Source organism: Oreochromis niloticus, linkage group LG1 (assembly GCF_001858045.2).
Source record: "Oreochromis niloticus isolate F11D_XX linkage group LG1, O_niloticus_UMD_NMBU, whole genome shotgun sequence".
NCBI lineage: Eukaryota > Metazoa > Chordata > Actinopteri > Cichliformes > Cichlidae > Oreochromis > Oreochromis niloticus.
In genome coordinates this window covers 37,070,584-37,098,411 of record NC_031965.2, presented here as the reverse complement: position 1 = coordinate 37,098,411, position 27,828 = coordinate 37,070,584, and the positions used below count along the sequence as shown (strand labels likewise).

The following is a 27,828-nucleotide window of genomic DNA, read 5'->3' as shown; positions in this document are numbered from 1 at the left end:
GGGACACCACCTTCTTGTCCAAATATGGTCACTTCTGGCTCCAAGAAACAAAAGGTAGTGACCAGTACTAGCACAGAGGCTTCAAATTGCAGAGTGGGTGACATCATGTTGGCTCCATCTGCTCAGGTATCTCACAGCTAGCTCAGTATGAACAGAGTTGGTCATTCAAGCATAAGGTCAGGAGTTTCTGGGTGTACTTTTTGTCTTGGCATTCTTACTCTATAATATAAAATGATTCTTGAACATAAACTTTGCCTTGCTGGAACGCCCAACAACATCCAGGTAACGTTGGCACAACTTTCACTTATATTTTATATTTCAAGACTAAAAGCAGAGGAAAGTTGCCAAACTTCTCTGATTAGTCACCATCTGGGTTTCCTGTGTGGTTGTAGTGTTTATCTAATAAGAAGAAGAAGATGAAGAAGAATCTTAGTGCTTTTGTCCAGAGACAGCTCCAAATGTGCAGGAGAGATGGAGGTCTTAATGGTTGAGCATTTTAAAGGTCAGCTGGGACTTTCCTGTTAAAACCACTTGCAGTCTGATTGTACATGCTCAGATCAGTTAAACAGCTAAAGAGGTAAATTAACTTTTATTTGGTTTCCTCCACATAGTGAAGGTTTAAAGGAAATAAAGAACAAACCAGGGACATTATTAACTTTCATGAGCTACTCGATTATTCAAAAGGAAAAGCTTTCAGATTGGCTCTTGTCTGGTTGGTAATGCGGTTCTCTGTTTCTGTGTCTCACCTGAGGCTTTCGCCCAGGAATGTGACTCTGTGTTTAATACAAAACTCCATTTAAAAAGAGACTCATAAAACAGAAAACAGTGGTTAGTGTGAGTGATGGAGTCTGGGTGGTCCGTCTCTCCACCCGGAGAGGGTAGAGCCTGAGGAAGAGGGGGGTCACCACATGATTTATGAGATCTGATAAAGTGTTTTCCATTGTAGAGTCCTCTTTTAGCTCTCTCTCTCTCGCTCTGTTGTTCCTATTAGGGAAAACAGTCTGTATCACAGTTTGGGCAGGTGGTGGCTCGTCGGCGTTCAGCTAAACAGATATTTTTCCGTATGCTCACCGTCAGTATTCCTGTCTTGAGCCAGCGTTGGTCAGTGCTGCCGCTGGTTTTACAGTCAGACGGAGACGTGTAAATTTGCTCTCTGATCTGAGAACTCAGTGTGAGGGTAGAAAGCAGAGAGCTTACAAACTCTGCTTCGGGCTACATTAGCTACTACCAGCACACACCCCAGTCTACCAGCCAAATATCGCTGGTGCATCATGGGTAATGTAGGCTCCTGCAGAAAGAACAGTTCTGCTGCATCTGTTGTCATCGTTTCTGTCTGATGATCACTGTTTTTGACACTTTGCGTGAGTCTCTAAAGATGTCAGTGTGGTGATGTTATGTCTTTGTGTCTTTGATATTTACTGCATGACCTGTGGACTAAAGATAAAAACTGCAAAGTGCCTCAATCGTGCATTCTTTTTAATGTCCAGCAGGGGGCGACTTCTCTCATTGCAACAAACGACCTTGGGCTGTAAATGTATGTCTATGAGAAAACAACCCACAGCTCCCACCCCCCTGTGCCTGTAGTAAACATTTCCCTAATAAGTTAATCGATTCAAACAATAGTTTTATGTCATTTTTAATACAGCATGATGCTTACTTAGCCAATGGGGGCCTCATTTAGAATAATACAGACAGTAAAGCAGGTTATAATTTTGGGTGTGGCTGCTGTGTGAGTGAGCAGTCGTTACTTTGAGAATGTGGGTGTCCTCAGTTTCTCAGTCAGATGCACTCCTCACTGATGAAGAGTGGATCTGAGCAGGCAGAATGAGGGAAAAAGAAGCAGAAAAGGATCCCGGCAGAGCGCAATATCTTTGTTTTTACAAAGTAAGATATTGAGCTCTGCCCAACTCTTAAATACCCAGCAAAACCAAAATGTTGACAAGGCCATGCATCAGTGTTGACTTGAAATGATGTAAGATTCAAGCTTTTAGTGATTGTTTAAGAAATTCAAAACCCTGTGGCTATGAAAAAAAAATGAAACTAATGGTGGTTATACTTGAATAAACGCAGTCTTGTTCTTGGCCTGTTTGTCTTTACCGAACTTGATGTCAGCACAAAGTCACTCTATTTGGGGAGATTTATTTTAGATGAACTGAGGAAAACGATTTTCAGCTCACTTCAGGTAAAAAAAAAGTCTGGGGGTCTGGCAGGTCACAGAAGTCGAGCTCCTGTATGAAATAAAGTTGCGTTTGTAGAGACTTTTCTTTGTTGTCTCTGCAGCTTTACCAGTGCCAACTTTGTTCTCATGAGCTCGATCAATAGTTTCAGGTCGTCCGGAATGAAACAGGAAGTTTATTTTGTAAATTATGTTCATTATTGGAGCCAGAAAGGATGCTGAAAGAAGATGTGATCATCTAATAACTTGTTAATCATAAACCATTAGCAATGAGAGTGCAGTGTAACACCTGGTATATATGCTGACCCTTGTCACCTTCATAACTGCTGTATGATCATCTTCGTTTTGCTGTTATTTACATAAACATTTCTACGGGAAGCTCAGAGTTTGTCAGATTATACAGAGATGCTGCAAAAGCTTCAAATGACTTTCTGGAAAAAAAACTGTGAGATAGCTTTGCTTCCTGTTTTGACATCTTCTACACATGTACCAGCGCAGCAGCGAGGTTGGTCCATCTCAAGGACCAGGACAAATGTTGACGAGGTGATGTCACAGCTGGCACGCGACACATAAACAAGCAATGACTTGGTTTCACAGAGGCAACACTCAAGTCTGGATTAAACTTGGTTACGAACACAGACAACTGAAGTACGCTTGAAGGATGGGCCCATGTGTAGTTGGTGCATTGTAATGTAAATTCATATAGTGTAGCTTGCAAACCAACTAAGCTCTAAAAAAATGTGTTTAAAAAAGGAAATGTATTTAGTTTTAGTCCATGTTCATTTGTCAACAGAACCAGCATAAGACAGCTGTGGTACACATGTTTACTCTGAATGTCGACATGACTGTGAGTCAGCTGCCTGCGCAAACTGCTGTGACTGTGTTGTAATACCACTTCTGAAACCCCTTTCCCTGAAAAATACCCCCATATAGTAAAAATAAGAAGAAAAAGAGTAAAACTCTTACAGAAACGAAACATGTGTAAACAACAAGTGTAAGGAGTAAAGCCATTCTGGAAACAAAGGAAACTAAACTCAACTAAAATAAAAAAAAACAAACAAACCTTATGATAAATGACAAAATTATAAGAAGTTAGATGACCACACTGGGGTCTACTGAAGGGCAGGATGTGTGTAAAAACACTACAACAATGGTCCAAACAACACTGATATAAAGGGTTATCGCGTAGTGAAAGTTAGTGGCATGCTTGTCTATTTTGAGGAGAGCAGATGTTAAACATCCTTTAACCTCAGGAAGTCTGCAGGATGTTTTCTGCTCCGAGTGTCATCAAACGTTCATTAACGTCTTCAGTGTCACGTTACAGGATGCGACTTTTTAAAATTTAAAACACGTTTCTGTTCCTCTGCTTCATCACATAAATGAATGAATCAAAGACACATACGCAGGTGTGCACGAGGACCATCGTAAGGCTCCGTGTCCGATCCAGAAAATCAAACATTTACACTGAACACTAATTTCCTCCTAAAATAAATAAACCGGGATGAGAAAACATGAACTTAATCCTGAAACAAGAAGTATTCGGACACTTCGGATTGTTGAACTTTACAGATGTGAAGAACAGCTGTGATTACTCTGCAGGCTCCCCTGCAGAAGCTTAGGAATCGCTGACTTTATCCACTGAAATGTGACCAAAAATCTGCCAGAATAAAGCATCAGCCAGTTAACCACATCTCAAAAAGTGGCCCCACATCCACAAGTCGCCTTATTACCAGCTAACTGCACTTTACATTTACCGAGTAAAAACAGACTTTTTACATTCTGTAGTGACTGTGAAGCGTTCAGAAAGTCTCACTAATCTGAAACCAGCGGAGACAAACTGCAGTGACTTGACTGTCAGCTGAGATTAAATGTTCTTTAAGGGCTTCAAAGGATCCACTGCAGATCAAATTAACATTCAAACAAGCAAACAAGTGTTCGGAATAATAACTCATTAAACTGACAACAAAATCCGGAAAGACACAATCAGATTCAGCTGATTTACATTAACTTTATGTGTGTGTGTGTCTGTCTCCGAGCGTGTATTCATATCTTTTTGGGGACCAAAAATTGGAAGTTTACTATACTTGTGGGGACTGACAGCCCTTATGGGGACCAAAACCCTGGTCCCCACAAGTTTGAAGGCATTTTTGAGACTCAGAATGTGGTTTTAGTGACAGGGTTACAACTGGGTTATGGTTAGGTTTAGGATAAGGGTTAGGCTTTCATTGTTCATGGTTAGGGTTAGGGTAAGGGGCTAGGGAAAGCATTATGTCCCCACAAGATATGTTTACCCAACATGTGTGTGTGTGTGTGTGTGTGTGTGTGTGTGTGTGTGTGTGCGCGTGTGTGAGAGAGAGAGAGTGTGTGTGTTTGTGTGTGTGCTAAAACACACACACACACACACACACACACAAAGAAAGAAAAAACCCGTAGAGGGCAGAGAAGCGCAGTCTGGTCCTTTAAAGCCTCTCTGCGGTTTCACGTTTTCATCACTGATCCCAGTCCTGGTTCAGGTGTGGGTGCGGGTCTGGTTTCTCCTCGGGCAGGGGCGGAGACAGTTCGGTGGGGCGGTGTGATGAAGAGGAGGAGCAGCTGGTCTCGGTTCAGTCTGTCGCAACGTTTTCTTCTCTTTGTTTCTCAAGGAAAGTTCTGATGGGCCAGCCGGGACCGCGCCGAGCCGGGTTAAAGTGGCATTAAAGGCGGATTAAAGGCGGGGAGCAGCGGGACCCGCAGCGGGCCAGGGGGGACTGGGTTCGGCTTCAGGTCTGATCGGGTCCGGACCATGGGTCGGTGGGACTGACGGACTTCTGAGGAAACTTTTTTTTTGTGGCGTTTCCATGGAGATGGGAGTCTTCCCTTCCAGCTGAGGAAGCTGATTAGACTCCGATAAAGTATCGATACTCTGTATTGATCGCGTATTGATCGGAGGGATGGCCGCGCTCCCGCTACTGTTGCTGCTCGTGCTTTGGACCTGCGGACACGCCAAAGGCGCGTTCCCGCTGCGACAGTCCTACAACCTGTACACCAATGGACACGCGCACGGAGCCCGCGCTGCCAGCAGGCACAGGTAAGATGACACGTGCACGGAAAGGATGGTGATGGTGATGATGATGAGGTTGGAAATGAAGAAGGAGAAGGTGGTGACGTCAAGTTGTTATGACCTCACCACAGAGGAGTTTTATGTGTGTGTGTGTCACTGTGACAGGAAGTGCTTACAGTTTGTTAGTTTGATTCCTGGTTCATCTCTGCAGGTCTGATATTTAAGAGTGAGCCCCTCTGCTGATGTCAGAGGATCCCATGACATCATGCACCTCTTTTTACTGTGTTTCTTTAGTAACAGCTGAAATTAAAGGTGAATTTAAGTGTGTTTTTGATATTTCAGGTCAATGAAATATGACCTGAAAACCTGGAGTTTAGTGTAAGCTGATGTAAAACTTCAGTTTTTGTTTATGAAATGTCTCAGTGAAATGTTTGGTTTAGACATCTGAGATGTTTGGAATTAAAACATTTAATTTGCGCAGACGTTTAATGACAGCTTCATTCTGTCTCTTCCTGCCGTCCTTTCATTACAGTCACTGCTTCAGATGACAAACAAGCTCAAAGCAGTTTCTGAATTTCTGTCCACCTTCATCCGTTTTCTGTTTCCACAGAAAAAAAAGTGTTTAACTTGAATATAAACTGACATGCATGAGGAAATCAAACTCTGTAGCATCAGCATTACTAACACTGTGTATCCACAAAGGCAGAGATGTGCAAACAAAATGACATCACCCACCGGTTTACGATCACCGTGTTGGTGTTTTGGACAGAGAAGTGACCACATTTAGGGTGGAGTGGAGTTATCAGCTAAAGCTTGCAAGCTGCATAGTTAAAGACAGTATGGCTGCAACTACATCGCGCAGATATAGGTAATTAAGTCTACGGAGCATAAAACTAAAATATTAGAAGTTCACTCTCTTGAGGTGGAGCACAATCTTCTTTGATTGGCTGTCTGATTATTGGATTTTTAAAGCTCCAAAAGCCTTCAAAAACAGTAACAAAGTTTGTTCAGTGGCTCTGAGTAGCTGAGGTGAATCACTGGCCTGCTTTCTCTCCATCCACCTGTCAATCTAAGCTTCCGGGCTTATAATAATGTAACTTTAAGCATTAACACAGTTTAAATGTGTCATCTTGTTAAAAAACATAACCCCAAAACAGTTATCACAAACAGGAAAAATAGCTTTAGAGCCTAAAGATGTTTTTTGTATCCTGTTTATTTCTGTTGTAAAGTCCTGTTTTTTTAAATCCAAGGCTATGGGTTGACTCGCTTTAGGAGTCAGCCTCAAGTGGTCATTAGAGGAACTGCAGTGTTTGTCACTTTGCCCTCATTTTCAGCCCCAGAGGCTGGAAACACTTTCTTTTCTTTAAATCTTGAAAGCCATTTACACACATTGTTGTCATAGTGCTTCTGTGATGATCTCAGTAACTGTGCCTCATTTCCACTCTCATCTCCATTCATGGATGGATGTAGACACACCCTTTTTGTTTGTACTGCATGTTATCAGACATGTCAATCTAAAACACAATAATTAGAAACTGTCACGCTTGTTGAAGAAGTGATAAAAGGAAGTGTTTTATTTGGTGGGATCAGGTATGGAATACCAAAGAGAACAAAAGAACTACTGAAGGAAGAAGTAACTGAGGATACCGTCTCTGTAAATTCAGAGGAAAGGACGGTAAACAAGGGACGAAACGAGCATCAGAGCATCCATCCTTACACACAGCTGCACAGAACACATAAATAAAAGCTATTAATACACTTTTTAGGCGAAATTCTGTCTCGCCTCATTTTCATTTCCACTTCACCATATCAGGCTGAACTCGCTCTAAAAAAGGCCACTCACTGCACATTCTTCCTTTATAAATAACACTTTATGTGTGGTTTATACAGCCGGGCCTTTCCTGACCTTCCCGGCAGAGAGGTTTAACTGGCACATCCTCACAGAGCTGCTGACTGTCACTTCACACACATGCATGCTGACAGCTGTGCTTTAAATAGTTCAGAGTATGTGCCCTGAGTGTGTGTGAGGCTCTTCGTGGTCAGTGTGCGTGAAGATGATGTTGGGTTTAAGTGTGGCAGGACTTTAAACTGAGCTTCTTTGAGCTGCGTTCACACTGAAAGCAAAACAAAGGTGATGGCTGATGGACATTCCAGACTCGGACAGGTTTTATGTCAATCAGCAGCTGATGTCAGTCAACGGTGTCCTGCGCTCTCATTGGCAGAGGCTTCAATCAGCTGGAAGTTGGAACAGTTTGTGACTTTGTGTCACCAGTGTTTTTTTTCACCCGTAGTCACAGAATGCCATTGACTTCCAGTAGTTTTTGGTCAATGTGAATCTCTTCTAGTGTGGAGAAGACTTTTTATACCACTGCACCCCTTCACAGAAGCTCTTGGAACCTCAAACCACACCCACAACTGCATTTGCATGAATTTTAGTGGATAACAACCGGCAGGTGTGACACCGGGGTCCTTGTCTGGTTTTCATGTGTATCATTGAGCCATTTTCTATGATGGTAACCTCCCCACTCGATTTAGGGTCAGTGGAGGAAGGAGTACCCACTTGTTGTGGGTTCTTGGGTTAGATCTTGATGCATGTCAGTTAAAGTTGGAGAGTGTGAGCACAACAAATGCCATATGTAACACTTTCCACATCAGAGTGTTGTATATATACATAAATATCAATCAAAAGAGTGAGTAGAAAGATTGATTTTTAACACTGTCGCTTGATGTGAAAACAATAATTGCTGAAATATTTTGTCATTGGTGGGGATAGTGTTACCAACCAAGGAAAGTGGAAGAGAGATAGAGGCAAACATTTGTGGCTGAGTGGGCTTTTCTAACCAAAGCAGTCGCACAACAACAAAGAGAGACAGCTGAGATGTCGCCTGCTCACTACGTTCTTATAAAGTCTGGTGTTTAAAAGCAGCTCTCGCTACGTCACTGGACTCATTCTGCCAGATCTTTTGTCTTCAGTGGAGTGGAAATGCAGACAAACAATACTCTGAAGGAAACTTTCAGCTCCCTGAAAAAGAAACTTCTTGAGAGAGAAAGTTTTGGATGGAAAAACAACTAATGAAGGGGGAGAAGGGTGAAGAAGTCTTTCTGCTCAATCCTTTTCAGTTTAGTTATGAACTGAGCAGCTGGGCAGGTTTCCCATGGATTCTTAAATAGTCATAAAGCTCAGTGAATTCATTCATCTAAAAAAAGACGCCTTGATTTATTTCGAAAATGTCTTAAATCAACAGTTGAAGATGTGGGAAGTTGAATTCTATGAGTATTTTTTTATCAGGGAAATTAATATCTCTAAATAATTTTTAATAGCTATAATTAACAGAAAGTGACTTGCATTAATGACACAGATCACAATGGGTGAACCAACAACATTTATAGTTTGTTTTTGGATATAAAACCATGTTTTTTAATATTTAAGCCATAGTCCGAGATCCCATCAGCTTATTGTGGATGCTAAGAGCTTCGACGAAATCGTAAAAAAACAAACATATCTGTGGGATGATGTCACTTTCTCATTCCTAAATCTTACTTGCAGGAGAGCTGGTCTTAAATTTAATTCTGAGGGGTGTTAAAGAGGTCTTAAATCTAATCTGCCTCGAGCTGCAGGATCCCTGTTTTCAAATGTTTTTCGTCTTCCAGGTGAACTGTTTATTTAACTGTCAGCATGGTTTCATTGGCCGTGAGTGTTAGCAGCTCACACAAGTGTCTCCAGGACTAATGGAAAAAGGATAAATAAGTTTCCATCTGGAGCGATCCTGACTCAGATGTCACGGCAGCCTGAAAGCTCACGTGTTAGCTTCTTCCTCTTCTTCTTAAAGTCATTTTCTTCCACGGGAATCAGAGGATCCGCTCAGCGAGGTGAAAGTAGTGTTGCGTATGAAGCTCCGATTTGGTGAACTTTTTACTGGGGTCACTCCTGTAAGCTGAAACACTATAAAACTAAACACACAATACACCACATAAAAGTGCAATAAACACACAATAGAGCACAGTAAAAAGCATTCCGCCCAGCGAAACAGGCAGTTAAACCCTCAGTTTGATGTCGGCTGCTAAAAAAATACCAACGTGAAACGCAAACTCTGAATCTCTCCTGTGGAGTTTGTGAAGCTGATAAATCAGCTTTTTTCTGTCCGGCCTGTAGAGCTGAGACGCACGGGGGCAGAAATTAAACCAACCCACTCCGAGGCAGGAATAAAAAGGTCAGAGGTGGCGTCTGTCCCGACACGAGCAGCGTTCACTGACCTGCAGATGCAGAGATAACATGAGATCTGCCTGAGCTCCAGTTTCCCCTCCATCGTTCTTTATACCAAGTTTTACTTTTGTTTTTACTTGTGCGTGCCATCTTTGCTGGTGTTCATAAAAGTGTGTGTAGATTTATACATCTCTGTTTGTTTCACTCAGCAGATTTATAGATGATGAAAAGCCAGAAAGCGAGCAGTGTCACGGAGCATTGGGAATCTAAAAAAATAAAAAAAAGAGGGGAAACAACTGAGACTGATCTGAGCAGCTCGGAGACAGACGTCCGGACATCCTGTCCGCAAGATTCAAGCTCAGAGATTCAAGCTAAACCCTGTACACTGAAGACTTGGTGTTTAGCGTTGTGCTTCGTAAAGACCATCCTAGTGACATCAGCTCTGACTGCCAGATTACTGTAATCCTGACTGCTGTAATCTATTATCAGCGCTGATAACTCAATCTTCATTAATCAGTACCAGAGATGTGATCAGCGAGTCAGCATGTGGAGCTCATAAATCAAGTGTGTTTCAGTTGAGGATAAAATGAGCACATGAATGGAACATCAGTGGGTTTTTTGTGGTAGCAAACGAAACTGATGTTAATTTTTGACTGATCAGTGAGTATAAAGTGTTTCAGGTTTTCTATCAGTGCTGAGATCAGTGCTCTCATTAGAACCCGCACAGTCACTGTTTGTTTATTAAGGACTTAAATGACAGACACAGACGTTTATTCAGATTTTTACCACTGAAGGTGTGGGAGTGTAGTAATGTGGTCATGAATAAACATGAGCGGCATAAGAAACCACTGCAGGGTTCTGGTTTGTGTGGTTTCTGTCAGTTTCTCCTTGTCTTTGTTGTGTTTTCTTCTTGTGCGTTCCGTGCTTCCGGGTCTCCGTCATCATGCTTAGTTGGTCTTCAGCCTTCCTCGCTTGTTGCATTGCTCTGAGAATTAGTTTTCCTCATGTGTCTTTTTTTGTTTTACTTCCTGCTTTCCTTTCCTTTTCTTTGTGATTGTTTGCTGTGTCCCCTTTCACCTGTGTTTGACAGCCTTGTATTTCCCTTAGTCAGATCATCTCTTTATCTTCTCTAGTCCTCCATCAGCTTCCTGTGCTCCGTGTTCCCTGTGGCTGTCTACTTGGTTGGATTTTTGTTACTTTCTGGGACTGTTGTTATCGGCTTTTTCCAAAAGCTTGAAGCTTTAGAAAAAGCCCATCTGCGTTTTAGTCCTAAGTTCAGTTAAATTCTAAGCAAACAGACAAAAATCACAAGAAATGAAAGTAATAAGAAGCTTTTTTACCCAGTGGAAGTATGTGTTTGGTAACCATATGTCGCACAAAGACAGCATATATAGTGCTGTCGTGTTTTTGAATGATGCGTGCTCATTTGTATATTTGATGCAACACATTTCCAAAGAAGCTGGGACAGAAGCACGTTTAACCGCGTGTTGCATCATCTCTTCTTTAAAAAAAACAAAAAAACACTGCATGCTTTTGGGAGCTGAGAGACCAACTGCTGTTTTAGAAGCCAGATGTTTTCCCATTCTTGCTAGGATTTCAGTTGTTCAACAGGACCTCCTTTGTCGTACTTTTCATTTTATAATGCTCCATCTGTTTTCAATGGGTGACGGGTCTGGACTGCAGGAGGGCCAATTTAGCACCCAGATTCTTTTATTACAAAACCATGGTGTTGGAAAACTTGTGGAATACAGTTTTCCATCCTCTTGCTGAAATAAGAAAGCCCTTCTCTGAACCAGCATATGTTGCTCTACATGCTATATATTGCTCAGCATTAATGGGGCCTTCACACATGTGAATGTCACCAATGCCACGATCCCCCAAGCATTCGCGGCTGTTGCTCAGTTGCTGAGCTGTTAAAATCGTCCCCATCTTTGTTTCTGACAGATTCAGCCTCTCTGAGATGCTCTTTTTTGATGCACAGTCATGTTATTAGTTGACCTTATTAACTTTGAGATGTTCTAGCATATGTTTTTTAGCGCAGCACAACTTTTGCAGCCCGTGAAAAGCTGTTGGAAATTCTGCACAGCGTCCCAACTATTTCTGAAATGTGGTTGTAATATCCAGCCCTGACAGGAATGTTTCAGCTGCACTCTAATTTATATGTGCACTAAGCCATAATCCATCCTTATCCTTGGTAGTTTAGCTCTTCGTGGTAATTAACAGCAACTAACCACACTTCCATAACCCCACTTTTGCACAGTATTAAATCCTTCTACTATTTTTAAAGAGAGCGCTATGATTTAAAGACATATGTACACCCTTTAACCAAAATAGGTCCTTAAAAACTCATTTACAAACTAACAGAGCCACACTGTTCAGATTAATTCTATGAATGCTGCACTGACAATGTGACAAGATACTACAACTAGATCGATGGGTGGATCGATCCCAATATCGAAAGTATCGAACCCAATGCTGGTATTGGCATCGATGCTAGCGTGATAGGATCAATACTTTGTTTCTATGCATGTAGCCAGCCGAATTGTTTTTATTATTTTTTTATTTTTTTTGAACACATGTACCTCAAACATGCACTGTGAAAAATAAAAGTGTTGACTGTCACATTCTTGGCTTTTTTCTTTTTCTTTCTTTATTTAAAAGCCTACAGCACATTTAAACAACAGAAGGTGACCCAGTGCTTTAAAGACAGGCACATTTACCTTCCAGCTTTAAAATAAAACCCAGTTTCAAAATACACGAAAAGCTGAAAAGTTTGTTTTATTGTGTTAACTCATTGTGGTCTTTAAAGTCTGTTCAGAATTTACAAGTTGATTACAGTTAATCTCATAAATGATGGCACATTGATCTCCACTAAATAAGCTGCCCTTATAAGTTGAAAGTATTGGTATTGGCAGTACTGGCCCTGTATTTACTTGGTATCAGATCAGATGGGATTAACTAGAAATGCTAAAACCCACGACTACCACTTCTTCCTCATACCACGGGGATTTACCTTCTGCTGACTCTCCTAACAGTTGGAGCAAATATGTCTGGATCACCTTAAATTCACGATGAACCAATAAGAGCCACAGTTTGGCCTTTAATATTGTGAGCATGTGTTTATCACACCGAGTCTCACCTGAATTTTTAATTACTGTAACTGAAGTCTTAATGGAGATCTTTCCGGGGATAGTTGAGATGAACCATGGTATTGATTGATGATTGGTTGCTGTATTTATTTCAACCAAGCAGTCTGATTTACAGCCCCTGATTTCTCACGTAGTAAATGGACATATACTATAATGACTTATGACTACCTTCAACAAGGCAATGATGTAACTGGTTTGCTTGTTATCCAGATTATTCAAAAGTCATGCATGGATTGGTAAAAGTGGTCATTTTGTGTAATATCTTCATAAATAAATGTCACGTTGAAATAAGAAAAAACAGGGACATCATCTTGATGTTCTTAAAATAATATTATCTGGATCCAAGAAATCAGCTCATGTGTGGCGTGGAGGGGATTTTCAGCCTTGGCAGAGGCAGTATACTGCTGTTGTTGATTATCACATATGACTGCACGTTTAAATTGATCACACACAATCATTTTTGATCACACAGAGCCTGTCAGAAGCGTACATCCAGCTGCAACCACTCATCTTGACCATTGTCATAGGCAGTAACCAAATTCCCTTTTAGGGCATGTATTCTGGCAAGTTTTTCCATGGCAGGACAAATATGAGTTTCCAGAGGAAATCTGCACATTCACGGTGAAAAACTAAGGACTCCTCCATAAACTTTCCCCACACTTTCTCATTCTGTGTCATCCTCTGGGACAATGAAGACTGAGGTCTTTCACAAGTGTAAAGAAAAACTCCCTGGGCTAAAGCTAAAATAAGGCAAAGGTCCAGCTGTAAATCCTTTAACATTTGCACAAATTGCAACACACAGACACGCGCACACATTCAGCCCCCTCCTTTTGGCAGCAACAGCTCTGATGTCATCAGCAAAAAACTGGAAAAACGGAGAGAAAAAACACCCAAATTACTCATTTCCGTAGAATGTGACATCATTCTGTGTGTGTGTGTGTGTGTGTGTGTGTGTGTGTGTGTGTGTGTGTGTGTGTGTGTGCCTGCTTTTCTCTGTGGACTCTGTGGTTCAAAGTTAGCTGTGGAGGCTGCAGTTGTTTTTTCGGCAGTGCGAAGATAAAACGTGATGAAAAACATGAAAATTTATCTGTAGAAATGTTCGGACAAGATTCCGTTGGTGCTGCCATTTAGCCCCGCAATACACTGCCGATCTGCCCAGGGTGTACACCACCTTTTACCCAGTGGGATAGACTCCAACCCCCTGCAACGCTGAATTGGAAGAAGTGATTAAGAAAATGGATGGATGGATGGATGGATGGATGGATGGACGGATGGATGGATGGATGGAAGGATGGATATATGGATGGATGGATGGATGGACAGATGGATTTATGGATGGAAGGATGGATTTCGGAAGGATGGATTTCATGGATGGATGGATGGATGGATGGACGGATGGATGGACGGATGGATGGACGGACGGATGGATGGATTTATGGATTTCATGGATGGATGGATGGAAGGATGGATCATGCTACCATTTAGCCCCGCAATACACTGCCGATCTGTCCAGGATGTACCCCACCTTTTACCCAGTGGGATAGACTCCAACCCCCTGCAACGCTGAATTGGAAGAAGTGATTAAGAAAATGGATGGATGGATGGACGGATGGATGGATGGATGGATGGACGGACGGATGGATGGATTTATGGATTTCATGGATGGATGGATGGAAGGATGGATCATGCTACCATTTAGCCCCGCAATACACTGCCGATCTGCCCAGGGTGTACACCACCTTTTACCCAGTGGGATAGACTCCAACCCCCTGCAACGCTGAATTGGAAGAAGTGATTAAGAAAATGGATGGATGGATGGATGGATGGATGGATGGATGGACGGACGGTCGGACGGATGGATGGACGGATGGATTTATGGATGGAAGGATGGATTTCGGAAGGATGGATTTCATGGATGGATGGATGGATGGATGGACGGATGGATGGACGGACGGATAGATGGATTTATGGATTTCATGGATGGATGGATGGAAGGATGGATCATGCTACCATTTAGCCCCGCAATACACTGCCGATCTGTCCAGGATGATCCAGCCGTCCATCCATCCATCAGTCCAGCCATCCATCCATCCAGCCATTAATCCATCCATGCATCCATCCATTTTCTTAATCACTTATCCAATTCAGCGTTGCAGGGGGTTGGAGTCTATCCCACTGGGTAAAAGGTGGGGTACATCCTGGACAGATTGGCAGTGTATTGCAGGGCTAAATGGTAGCATGATCCATCCTTCCATCCATCCATCCATCCATCCATGAAATCCATAAATCCATCCATCCATCCGTCCATCCATCTGTCCATCCATCCATCCATCCATCCATCCATCCATGAAATCCATCCGTTCTTTTATTTTTCTTTTATTTATTTATTTTCTATGTAACTATAAATCAGCCAAGTCAGGCTCGTTGTGTTTTTAGAAGGTGTTGTTTCTGTTTTAAGAGAAACTCTGTTGGGGCAGCGTTTCCCTTATCACCCTTCTCTTAACTCTGTCCTGCTTTCAGCCTGCTGTAGGTCAAAGGTCACATGCTGTTTTAATTCTGATCATTGCTGATAGTATAAACTCACTGTCAGGAGTCGTGCTCACACTGACTGAAAACATGTCAGCAGCGCCGCTTTAACTTTAGGTCACTGTTACTGTGACGCTCTCTGATTGGCTGTCAGTTGGTGAAAGGAGCCTTTGTCTCTCCTTCGGCTTTACGTCTTCTTGTAAAGATGGGAATATTCTGTGCAGTGAGAAATCTGAAGCTTTATTCATCTTTGCAATATTTAAATACAGTCGAATCTCTGAGTCGACTGTAGACGTGCAGGAAATATTTAGTTTGGGTTGGGTTTGTGTGCTGGCGTCACTCATGCCTTTAACATTACATGCTTTTTTATTGTGGGTGAGGGGTTAACACTTTGGTGTTTTTGTCTGTATGTAAAATGTTTTTTAATTTCAACTTGAAAATGTCCAAACAACGGAAACTGTATTTTATCATTCCCCAAGTGACTCAAATTCCCTTTAGTTCGATTTAAGATAGACATATGAGTATGTTTGTAATTCAAACTTTCAGTAAAACATATTCATACAGACTTCTGCTGTATAACATTTATTTAAATGCCCTCTGTGAGCTTATATCTGCTGATAGAATCTTACTGCAATAATAGTCACCATCAGGACCTTGTTATTGTAAACCACAATGTTAAACAGTGTCTCAGATTTGACATTTAAGAAGATGACTGTCTTTCTTATTCATGTGGTTTATTTATTTATTCTCGCCAGAATTCTTTAACAGTGAATCAGATAGACATGCACCATCTGTTGTGTTCCCATACACTAATTAATAATGTCGTACTAATACCGAAGTGTAAATAAGAAAATAAACACATATTTTTAGAATTACATAACAGCCCATTTTTTTCTGGCCAGGGTTCAGAGAGCTTCCACAGTGTGTTGTTTGTTGTTTTAGCAACATGTTCATCTACCAAGAACTTGTCTGTAAGTTTGGTGGTTCGTGTTTTGAGACTGGTTCTTAAAGACCCCTTGGGGCGTACTATGAGGAAAGTTAGACATAGCCAAACTTGGCTGGCTCAACAAATCCTAAAACAGCACTCAAAGATAACCACCATCTGTGATAGCGCTATCTGTTAACTCTCCAGCTCTGTGCACGCTCACATACAACATGAATCAACCGGATGCTGTCGACTTCAATCAGAGCTCTGCTTTCTAGCATGAGAAAGGCATTAGAGTGCGTACATTTAAACTTTCAAAGCTCCACATTGTGGTCGTACATGTCTGATACTGTCTCACATCCTGCTCAACAAGACGTGAAGATAACTAACTTTTTGTCAGAATAACTGAAATTCATTTAACTGATTAAATAGTCTCTCTGATAAACAACCTAATCAGTGCTTAAACCAGTGCTTAATCAGTGCTTAAGTAGCTGCAATATCTGTATCTTCTAGTAGCTGCAATTCCAGCAGTGAAGACTTGAAGACTTAGCAGCAGATTGAGGTCAAGCATGAATATGCATTTATACACGATCACCAACTGAAGACATGTAAATTCATTCGGCAGAGCGACACAGTTTGCACTTCTTCTCCTACCTTTCCTGATGTCTTTCAAAGTTTTTCTTTGGACAGTGGCTGCCTTTTCGCTCATTTACAGTCCGGTCCTTGTACCTGAACATTTTCAGTGAACTTTTTGTTTTGTTTGTTTGTTAATTAGGCCACTTAACTCATAAAAAAGACTTGTACCTCAAGTGATGAAGTGACAACAAACAGCTAGCAGCCTTTCACAGCCTGTTTCTTTAGTTGTGTCTATGAAAAATTCCAAAGGTAGCAAAATTTCACAGCACAAAATAGTATTTTCCTCACCAGCAGTGTGATTTTCAAAGATGGCATATTTCAGTATGGTGTGCAGTGTGTCCTCAAAAGACAAAATAGGAAACTGGACAAGGGGAGGACAAAAGAATAAGTGACAGGCCTAAAGTGGCAGTGGTATTGGAGATCTGGTCAAAGTGAATGAATCTCTTTGTACCCCCAAAAGGTTGATTCTGTTCATCTGGACGTAGCATTTTCAGTGGGAGAAGCATCTGATTTGAATAACTTGTTGGATGAAGTTGAAGTTGAACACCTTCAACTTCATTGTTTGAAAGTTTGGAGGTCTGTATTTATTATTGCTCTTAACTCATTCTGTGAAGCACTTTGGCATACCTGCGGTTTTTTAAATGTGCTATATAAATAAAATTGTATTGTATTGTATTGTCTTTGCAATATTATTCCACAAAGAAGAGATCAGTTGAAGGAGCTAGATAGGATTTATTGAAATGGACTGATATGTTTAACCTGTAATGTGAGATAGTGTCAGAGAAAAATGCCTGATTTTACCTACTATCAGCTCCAGGATAGCTTTTTAGCTCAGAAATGCGATGGAGATGGGAATACAGACTTCTACACCGGTGCTTAGTAAGAACAATACAGTGGAAAATCTCGCTGCGATGACACTGTCACCATCTGTGTCCAAATCTCAATGCAAGAATAACAAAGAAGCCCGGAACCACATTGTGGGGCTTTTCAACAACTGTCATCAAAAGAGAAATCAAAGCAAAACCAAAACTGTGCAAGTTTGGGTCCATAGCAAAACCACAAAGCTGCGTGTGCAAGTATGTGCAAGTGAGCAATCCAAAAACAGCAGCACAAAGGAGGTGCTCAAAGAGGCGACCTCGAAGGATCTGTTTAGGTTTTTGCTCTCGCGGGTGGAGTCATTCGGCTTTTTCATTGCACCTCGTATTGTGAAGGTGGAGGTCATTTCTGTCTCGTAGTTACACTGAATGTATGATGGAATATTTAAATTACACATTAAACGGATCAGATTGCTTTCTGTTTATTCCTCTTTACATTTGAATATCTCATTATGACTACATCTCATTTCACTGACATACAGACCTGCTTGCTTTGCATTTAAAGCACTTTGCGTTACCTTTTATATATCTGGTACATATTGAGCCCCCTCTTTATGTCCTCTATAAAGTATAAATATTTCAACGAATGGTACCTCAGCAGTAAAACAGCATGATTATGGTTCATGAGAAGATTGTTCCTGCTCATCCTTCTGGATTCCAGAGACAACAATTCAACCTAATTACACGCAAACACACAGCACAAAGAGTCTGTCTGCTGCTGATCCGACATGAACGAGACGGATAGAAACTTATCACCACCACACACTAATGACATCAGCACCACGCGCTTAACTTGTCATGAGATTTTACCCACAATGCCATGTGAACAATGAGCGTGTCATTGGATTCGATGACTGGAGCTGTCAGATGCTGGGCAGGATGTTTGACTTATAACCCGCATGGGAACAGAAACAGACAGAAAGCGATCCGACGTGTTTATATTCTTCAGAGGGTCTGCAGGTGTTTGAGCGGCAGCACTCACATTTTCATTTGATGGTTTTTCAGCTTCGCTTCACATGTTTTCAATCAGCCGAGATGGCCAAGAATGCAGACCACAGAGTCAACCGTAGCCTTCAAAATAAATGGATCTATGGGAGAAAGCTGTATTTTCAAAATAAAAGTCCTTAAACGATGGGAAGTCAGCCGTGCAGGAAAAAAGAGACGCTTCACAGGTTACTCAGTGTGCAGGTTTAAAGATAGTTTGTTTTAGAATAGTCTGCTACCGTGCTGCACCACAACCATCGAGAAACATCTGCACATGCTCAGTGCTGACCTCGCTCGACCTTAAACAGATGTTTGTGGTTAAGCCTCTATGCTGCAGCTGACCAAGTGAAAAAAACTAAAAAAAAAAAGGTTCTTTCAGAAACAAAAAGAGTAATCCACCCTCAGCGGTGCAATGAGAACATTAACATTAAAGTATAGTCGAATAAGGCAACCAAATATCAAAAACTCCTCTGTAGCTCAAACAGTAAGAGGTGACAGGGTTTGGGTATATTTCAAGTATGAATGAAGTTACCAAAGGAAAGTGATTGGAAAGTTTTCCTTTTATGGTTCATTATGTTTGCACTTTTTAAATTTTGTCCATTTACATACGCCACCAGTGTGAATTTAACAGTTTTTCAAGGTTTTTCTCTTTCACCCATTTGCTCCCATAGTCATGGTGGCGGAGCTGCCATGCATGTGGTTGGGCTAGATTGGGTTTAAACTGCCAACCCTGTGATTAGTGGGCAACCCACTCTGCCTCCTGAAACATGTCTCAGTTTTAAAGACACGCTTGTAAAGACGTGAGGTTACAAAGACCTGCTTGATATAAACCAGTGTGTGTGTGTGTGTGTGTGTGAGAGAGTGGCAAGTGTACACAGCTGAAAGAGAAACTATTCTTTTATCATATGCTTGGGTATAAAATATATGAAAATACTTTTATGCTTTTGTGGGGAATGCACACAATTTAATTAGTTTATCTAGTCAAAAACATCAAATAGCATCACAACTTATCCGATCATCACCTGCGTCTTATCCAACACTATCTGTAAGAAATATTGCAGAAATATATAGAAATATTATTAAGAGATATTTTAGTTTGTTAGCTGAAAGAACTTAGTCAAGAAAATATTCACCTATTACTCAAACTAACATTTTAAGTTTAACTTAAAGAAGCCAAAAACCGATTATCTTCTCGTTCCATTGATGTCGTGCTGGTTTTGGTTTCTGTTTGGATTCACAACCCCTCCAGCATTAAATTGTAGTTTTTATAGTCTTATAGAGTTTGTGATTCCCGTTTTGTTTCATTATCATTCTAATAATTTTGAGCTTTAGTTCTTGTTGTGTCATTTGAGTTTCTGTGGAGTTTTGGCTACCAGCTTAGATTGCCTCACTTCTGGTTTGTGTCTTCAGTCTTCCCTATCTGTTCCTCTCTCGTTGTCTTATCTTTCTGTGTCTTTGTCCTCCAGTGTTCTTTTGTCTCTGTTTTCATGTTTTATGTGAATCTTCTCATTTCCATGTATAGTGTGTGACTTTTGGATCCCAGTTTAACTTTAAAGGTTAGTTATCGTCTGTTTCCTGTGTTGGTTTTGCTTCCTTGCTCTGTCGGATTTTTCTGACGCTGTGTTGAGCTGTGCCTCCGGTCTCCAGTCGTCTAATCAGCCCTCGGCTTTTACACAGTCCTCTCTTCTGCTCGTCAGCATATCTGCTGTTGTTGGTTTGGGGATTTTTGATGGTTTCAAATTTTGGACTTTGTTACTTTGTGTTCAGTCTGAATTAAAGGCTCACTTTTTGTTATATGCCTGTAAACCATGACATTTAGGAACGTTTCCCTTTATTTTATTTTATGATAACGGTATTTCAAGGGAGTGCAGGTTATTTTTATGCTTTTGATGTTGCATCGCTCATGTTGCCAGTAAGATTTGGCTTTCATTAACGGTTGCCCAAATCATGGGTTTAATATTATGTGTAGTACCTCCTTTATAAAGCTCTATTAAGATACTGCTTGTGGGTTTACTGTTAAACATAGCATTTATGTATGAAAGTGTAAAACTGTGTTATGTGCTGTGAGGTCTTGAGGATGTCATAGCACTTCACTCTCAGAGTTTTGGTTTCTAGAGTTTCCATAATTAAAACAGAGATCAGGCTCCTCTCCTGTGGAACCAGCTCCCAGTTTGGGTTCAGGAAACTTCTCTGCTTTAAGATCTTTTTGATAAAGCTTATAGTCAGGACTGGATCGGGTGATACTGAACCCTCCCTTATCCTGCCATAGGCTCAGGCTGCTGAGGGACTTATCATGATTCACTGAGCTTTTCTCCACCTCTAATCATCTGTTACATCCACTACTGCATGTCACTGACTTTTGTCTTCTCACTCCTGTGTTTTGTACTCTGTCCTGATTGTTGTTTGTGATCTCTCTGCACTGCTCTTTGTTCTCTTATCGTTCCCACCCCCCCAGCAGGTTGTGAGCCTGGTTCTACTCGACATCTCTCCCTGATAGTTCTTCTCCCTACTGTTGCTAAGTGGGCAGGGGTGTATATAATAGAGGACTGTCAGATTTTGGGGGTTCCCTCCCTGTAAAGCCCGTTGAGATGAACTAGCACCATTTTAAAAAAAGATTTTGAACTGAATTGTACTGATTATTTTTTTGTATAGGTTTTATATTACTGAGATTTGGGTTGATGATCATATATGTTACAAGTTTCAAACCAAACACATAATTATGATGACTGTGTTAAAGTTGGGATTATCTCATTTTGTGACTCTGCTGTTACATTTGTGCGTCTAACAGGAACTGGTGTGCGTTTGTGGTCACAAAGACGGTGAGTTGTGTGGTTGAGGATGGAGTTGAAACCTACGTGAAGCCTGATTATCATCCCTGCAGCTGGGGGAGCGGACAGTGCAGCCGGGTGGTGGTGTGAGTATACACACACACACACACACACATATTGTGTGAATCAGAGTCATCAGTTTGTGCTCATCCTGGTTCTCTGCAGTTATCGGACCTACATGAGGCCGCGCTACAAAGTTGCCTACAAAATGGTGACAGAGATGGACTGGAAGTGTTGCCATGGTTACAGTGGAGCAGACTGCAACATTGGTCCAGCTGGTGGAGTAGGGACCCAGATATCCACCACCAGACCTCAGCCCGGACAGGGAGGGGGGACGACCAGTGGACAAGGTGGAGGAGGGCATAGTTATGGGGGAGGCAGTTCTGGATCCGGACAGTCTGGAGGAAACGCGGGTAAGTGGATTTTCATTTTGTTTTTTATTCATGTGAGAACATGAAGTTCGGCAGTTTAAAGAAAAGCTGTGGCCGGAGTGCATGAAGACAAAGACGCACATCCTCAGTCCATCTGCCGCACCATGAGATGGGATTGAATGTAGACACTTTAAAAACCGGCGGTGATTCCTTTTATGAGAATTCCCAGTGAGATTCTTCCTGTTCTTAGGATCTCACACGGCTTAACATTCGACACCAGACCCAGATGGACTCAATAAAAACCAGAGCTGAAGCAGGAACTCAATCATGCACTGAATCGTTCTTTATTTTCTCTCTTTGCAAACTGCAGCAAACAGCAGCATCCGATATTAGTAGATCAAAACTAATCTGCAGCCTTTGCTCACTTCTTCTGGTGAGAGCCAGTTCACCTCCTAAATCAATCACTATTCAACCAAACGGCTAAAAGCTGCTCGCAAAAAGGAGAAAATGGAACACGGTTCTCAGTAACATAGTGCTGATCACACGTCTCCTTTGTTTTTTAAACAGGGACACTAGCTTTGCCAGTGAAACACCATCATTCTGTGAATGCATTAATTAGTCAATTAAAGACTTATGATGTGATATATTCATGCAGAAGCATCTATTTCCAAGAGAAGTGAGAAGTGTGAAACTAAACCAAAGCTTGCATTTGTGTAAAAGAAGCAGCTGGTTGTGTGTGACAGTGGTGACTGCTGTCAGGTAGCTACTGCTGGAAATTCTTAGCAGCTGTTTGTTTAATGTGTGAAATAAAAACTGTGAATGACTGAAAGTGTCTCTTGGTGCTGTGACAGGATTCTGTCTATTCTAAAGAATAATAAAAATGGATTCTTGTGAGCGAGTCTAGTGAGAGCTCTCTATGGATTTAGAAATTCTCTCCCACCATCATGTCTGAGGTTAAGCTCCGCCTCTTTCACGTGTCACTGTGAGAGTTTCTGTAACCGCTGCTTCGTTTCTTTCCTTAACGAGCAGACAACGAGAAGATGAGACAGCTGGAGGAGAAGATCCGCAGTCTTACAAAAAATCTCCAGGACCTTCAGTCCACCATGAGCACCATGAATGAGCGCTTACAGGAGGAGGGCGGCAGGAATGGACTTGGTGGAGGAAGCTCAGGAGGAAGAAACCCTGCGGATGCTGCTCAGCCCGAGATTAAAGAGACGATTCACAGCATTCAGACCAAACTGGACCAGCTGGACAACCGCACACAGGTGAGCTGGTTTTCAGCTTTACTGGGAGGTTATGTGGACTGAGTAAAGAAGCTGAAACAGGGAAAGATATTTTATGCTGTTTGTTTTTTCGGCTGGTGTTTTAATCAGAAACTGTATCACCTTCAACAGGCTCACGATAAAACCCTGGTCAGCATCAACAACCACCTGGTGAACGGGAAAGGTAATGAGCTGGAGGGAGGTGTGTCTGGAGGATCGTTAAGTGAAGGACGGCTGAACTCACTGAAGGAGGAGATCCTGAGCGAGCTGGAGAGGAGAGTGTCGCTGTCCTGCTCCTCCTGCCAGGTATCAGACAACTTTAATAAGCCGATATTCCAAAATCTTTCTAACCGGTGTCTTTCAGTAAGATTAAATTCACTGCTGGATGTTTTCAGGCCGGCGTGGAGGATCTGCGCAAACAGCAGCAGCAGGACCGTGAGAGGATTCGAGCTCTGGAGAAGCAGATGAACGCCATGGACGCCCAGTATCGGCAGAGCCTGGACGGGCTGCGGCAGGAGGTAGTGCGTTCGCAGGGATGTTGCGACATCATCAGTGACCTCCAAGACCGCGTAACTGATGCTGAACGCAAGATCAGCACGGCCTCTGAGAACTTTGATATTCTGCAGAACCGCATGGACAGGGAGCTCAGCGGACAAGGTGGCACCAGTAGCAGCGAAAACACTGGGTCTGAAACCGGCGGGCATGGTAGGGATGCCGTGGTAACAGAGGAACGCCTGAACAACCGACTGAAGGATCTGGAGCGACGGGTCAACAGCACTATGCAGAAAACTGAAGAGAGCTGCTCATACCTGGAGAACGACGTGAAAGACTACTTCCACAGAGAACTGGACGAGCTGAGGTCCGTGTTCCTGGAGCGGTTTGATGACCAGGCTGACAGGATCGCAGACGTGGAGCTGGACGTGGAGCGGGTCAAGGCCAGCATAAGTGATCATGACAAGCGGCTGTCGAAACTAGAAAACACCACCTCCCAAATGAACTGGAGGCTGGAGAAGTGTGGCTGTGTAGCGTCTGAACAAGGAGGAGGAGGTGACGGGGGATATGGAGGTGGGACGTGGGGAGCCGGTGGAGGAGGAGGAGGAGGAAGTACAGGGGGAGGAGGACGCTGGGGAGGTACCGGGGGAGGATTACCGGGAACGGGAGGAGAAAGAGACAATTCAACCAAGAAATCTCTGGAGTGGAGAGTGGTGGCTAACGAGGATCAGATTCGACATTTCAACACTCGACTCAAAGACCTGTCGATGTCCGGAGACTCTCTGTATGGCAAGGTGAGTCACACATCTGGCTCAGCACAACACGGCAAATAATTACAGGACAAATTAAGAATTCCTTACATGTTCAAATAAACGTCCTCTGTATAAACACCTTAATCTTAATATTATAGCACATCGACTAGATTGGACTCTTAAGCCCAATAAAATCAGTTTTCACAATAACTCATGGACTCTTGATGTCCAACAGAAAGTCAAAATAATATTATTTTAAAAGCTCCAAAAGGCACCAACAGTTCTAACAGGATTGAGAGGGTCGGTTTAGTGACCTCAATTAGCTGACATGGAGTTTGGCAGACAGCTAGCTTTCACGGTCACCTCTGTTAATATTTCTGTGCTAGTTGAACCGGTCCCACCCAAAATGCTGTATAAACTTTAAACTTTAAAGGGGTTATTCATTAAAAAAATACCCCACAGAGATGTTCCGAAGACGTAAGCTAGCTGTATAGACTGACACTATTTATCAAACCAGGCTGTAGACATGTTTTTTCTGCTGTAAAGTTGGGAATTTTAACATTGCCTCCAGTGGCCATTTCGAGGAACTGCAGTTTTTTGGGAACATGAGATTTTATTTTGTGTTGTTTTTTATTCCTAAAAGTTGCTGCTTGGTTGGATGTTTTTTTTATCTTCACCTTTTGAATAATCTTATTTTACAAAGTTTGTAATATTAATCAACACACTTAAATTAAAACTGTGATGTGTGGATTATAAACTGACTTTTGTGTCAAAGAAGCTCAGATTTTGTGAATGTTGCAGTGATCTCAATTGTTAATATTTAAATCAATAACCAGGTTTTGGACCTGACCCATGACGTCGGTAAAATCAAAGCCCTGACCGGTGATCACGGAGAACACTTTAACCGAATCGTGACGGTGGTGGAGATGCTGGGTGAGGACTGCGAGCTGTGCAGGAAGGTGGAGGAAGAGCTGCAGAAGATGAAGAATTATTCCCAGAATGCGCTATCAAATATCCAGAACCACATCGACAGAATCCAGAACAGACTGGACTCAGAGGGAGACAGCTGCTTCCAGATATGCTCAGACCTGCAGAGTGAAGTCAGTGTTCTGAGGGATGATGTCAGGAGGTGCACCAACCAATGTAAGAGCAACCCGGACATGACCACAGGTCAGAGCTTTTTTTAAAAAAAAACTTAACCTCATCTCCTGGTATAACTGGTAGGGATGTAATACTGGGGCAGGAAAGGGTCAGAGTTCAGAGTCTGGACCGCTGTAGGGACAAAAGTGCCTCTCTTTCTCCGTGTCCTAAATCCTGAACACAGATGGGAGCCACTCACACACAGAATGTAAAATATGTGAGGGATCTTGGAGAATCCTGTGGGCAGTTTTAATTGTCTGTTTTTCACACAGGGCAGACAGAGCTCTAATGGGATGTCCATGAATTTTACAACAGATCTTAGTAATGAAGTAAAGGGAGTAAAGTGGTAACAGCTTGTATTAGTCTATTATGTCTGCTCAAAGTTTCTTCTGATGTAATACTCAGGGATTTGCTGGGTGGAATGGGGGATTTTCCTCACTACATTTCTGTCCCTGTGTTAAATTATTTCTATTCCTGGTGGAGATATAAAAATATAAACATTTATCCCCCCGCTATGATTTTTAGCACTGCATCTTGAAACCGTCTACAGCACAAACAGTCACATCCAAAACTGATTTCCACCCCCGTATTCATAAGCCTGCGACCGCAGAGATGAGACTGCAGAAGGAATATTCTGGAGTCTTTTCATTATGTGGCCAAGCACTGCTGTTTCAGTGCGAAAACTACAGCTAACTAAATAAAAGATTAATCAAGGGGATTCAGAACGGTAGAGAGGAGATGATCCGACATGTGTTTGAGCTATGTCGAATCATCTACATCAGAATAATCTACAAAGATGAAATGCAGTTATCCACCAGGGCTGCTGTCTATGTCATCCTGCATTAGAAGCCTCTTTTCTTTGCCTCTGAAGACATGTTATTTGCATGGTTCACTCTGATGGTGGAGCTGCTGTGATGAGCTGATAGTGAGCTCCTGAGTGGAAAGATCGATGCTAACCTGACCAGTCATTTCTGATACTGCTTTTTTCCAAGCGTCAACATATTTTGAGGGTAAAAAATCCAAAGCAACTTCAGCTCTGTAAAGCAAAGTTTAATTGAATATTTATTTTAGTTTTTACCACTTGAACGCTTAATTCATAATTCAATCCCCAATAGGTGTTGATCATGCTAGACCTGGTGGCACAGATGACAACAGTGGACAGCTGGATCCTGCAAAGCCTTTAGACGGCCATAGTGTGATTGAAGGCATCAACAATAACCACCTGAAAACGCTGCAGGGCGAACTGTCTAATGTCATCCTCACCTTCAGCTCCATCAACGACACCCTGAAGGGTTTGGAGCACACGGTGCAGAAACACGACAGCGTCATCACGGACCTCGGTGAGCCGAGCTCGGGAACAAACATAGCTTTGCATTAATGTGTTCTCATTAATGTGCTAGTGTTCACCCTTTCCCCCCCAAAATCCTGACAGGAAATACTAAGGATAAGATCATCTCTGAGATAGACAAAGTCCAGCAGGAGCTCACAGAGCACATGCAAGACAACCGGGATCGTCTGGATAAGATGGAAAGGGACATTCGGCGATTTGAGAGTACAGTGCTTGAGATGGGAGACTGTAAGAGGTCCGGAGACGGTCTTGAGAAGAGGCTGTCAAAGCTGGAGGGAGTTTGCGGACGGTTGGATGGGGTCTCTGACTCCATCCTCAAAATCAAGGAAGGTATGGTTCATTTTGATGGTCATGTCTATGTTTACTCTTCCTTTAAAAAGCCTATAATGTGTTCTCATCTTGGACATGTGAATTTGTATTTGAGCTGGTAACAAACACGTGTGCCGGTGTCTCCGTGCCTCACTGAGGTTCAGATGATTCAACATGCAGAACATATTTAAATCGGGTAAAAAAAGAAATCAGTCAAGGAAAAATAAAAACAGTTTCATCGTTCATGAGAAATTGTTTTCACATGTAGACTTGTGTTGTGAATAAGCAGGACAATAATTCAGGAAGAGGAGATTATCTTGTTTTTTTTCTAACCCGTGCATCTCTTAGAAAGGATGTTTATTTCATCTTTCCCTGGTATAGATACTACTTTGAGTTGCAGGTGGTCAGCTAGAATGTTTACCTGTCTGCTAGTTATCACTTCCGCTAATTAAAGTAACTACTCTTTGCTAACCATCATAAACCAGAGTGATGTAACAGTTAGGTCCATCTTTCTGTACACTCTATGTACTTACATGTTGCAGGATATATTTACACCGTGCTGGCAGTGTGTCCTTACTGGGACACTACAGTGCCCAGTATGTGCAAATAAAAACTCCAGTCGTGCTGCGGACCGACAGCTGATGCAGCTGTGCTCCAGCTGTGTTGCTGTGGTCAGAAAGTGAGTTCTTCAGCTGGAATTCAGAGAAAGTGAGCTTCTCATTTCTCTGGAAACATCTTTCACTGTGTTTTTTCTGCCCTGATGTCTTCAACGGGATGATGTGAGGAAAAAGTTGAGGGTACTGCCGCGTAC

At 42.1% G+C, this 27,828-nt stretch overlaps 1 protein-coding gene across 3 annotated transcripts in view; it reads left to right on the top strand.

Moving 5' to 3' along the window:
* The first annotated feature begins 4,642 nt into the window (after positions 1-4,642).
* emilin1b (elastin microfibril interfacer 1b) overlaps positions 4,643-27,828 on the top strand; it is a 28,776-nt gene continuing 5,590 nt past the window's right edge. The window contains exons 1-9 of one of the 3 annotated variants that reach the window (XM_005447759.3): positions 4,643-5,243; positions 21,304-21,429; positions 21,509-21,756; positions 22,744-22,979; positions 23,109-23,282; positions 23,372-24,262; positions 25,057-25,363; positions 26,476-26,700; positions 26,793-27,038. In XM_005447759.3, the coding sequence (XP_005447816.1) occupies positions 5,107-5,243; positions 21,304-21,429; positions 21,509-21,756; positions 22,744-22,979; positions 23,109-23,282; positions 23,372-24,262; positions 25,057-25,363; positions 26,476-26,700; positions 26,793-27,038 (2,590 nt within the window). In that variant the 5' untranslated portion in view covers positions 4,643-5,106. Of the gene's footprint in view, positions 5,244-21,303; positions 21,430-21,508; positions 21,757-22,743; positions 22,980-23,108; positions 23,283-23,371; positions 24,263-25,056; positions 25,391-26,475; positions 26,701-26,792; positions 27,039-27,828 lie in introns of all 3 variants that reach the window. The other 2 variants (XM_013264232.2, XM_013264255.2) reach the window with 2 other exon arrangements.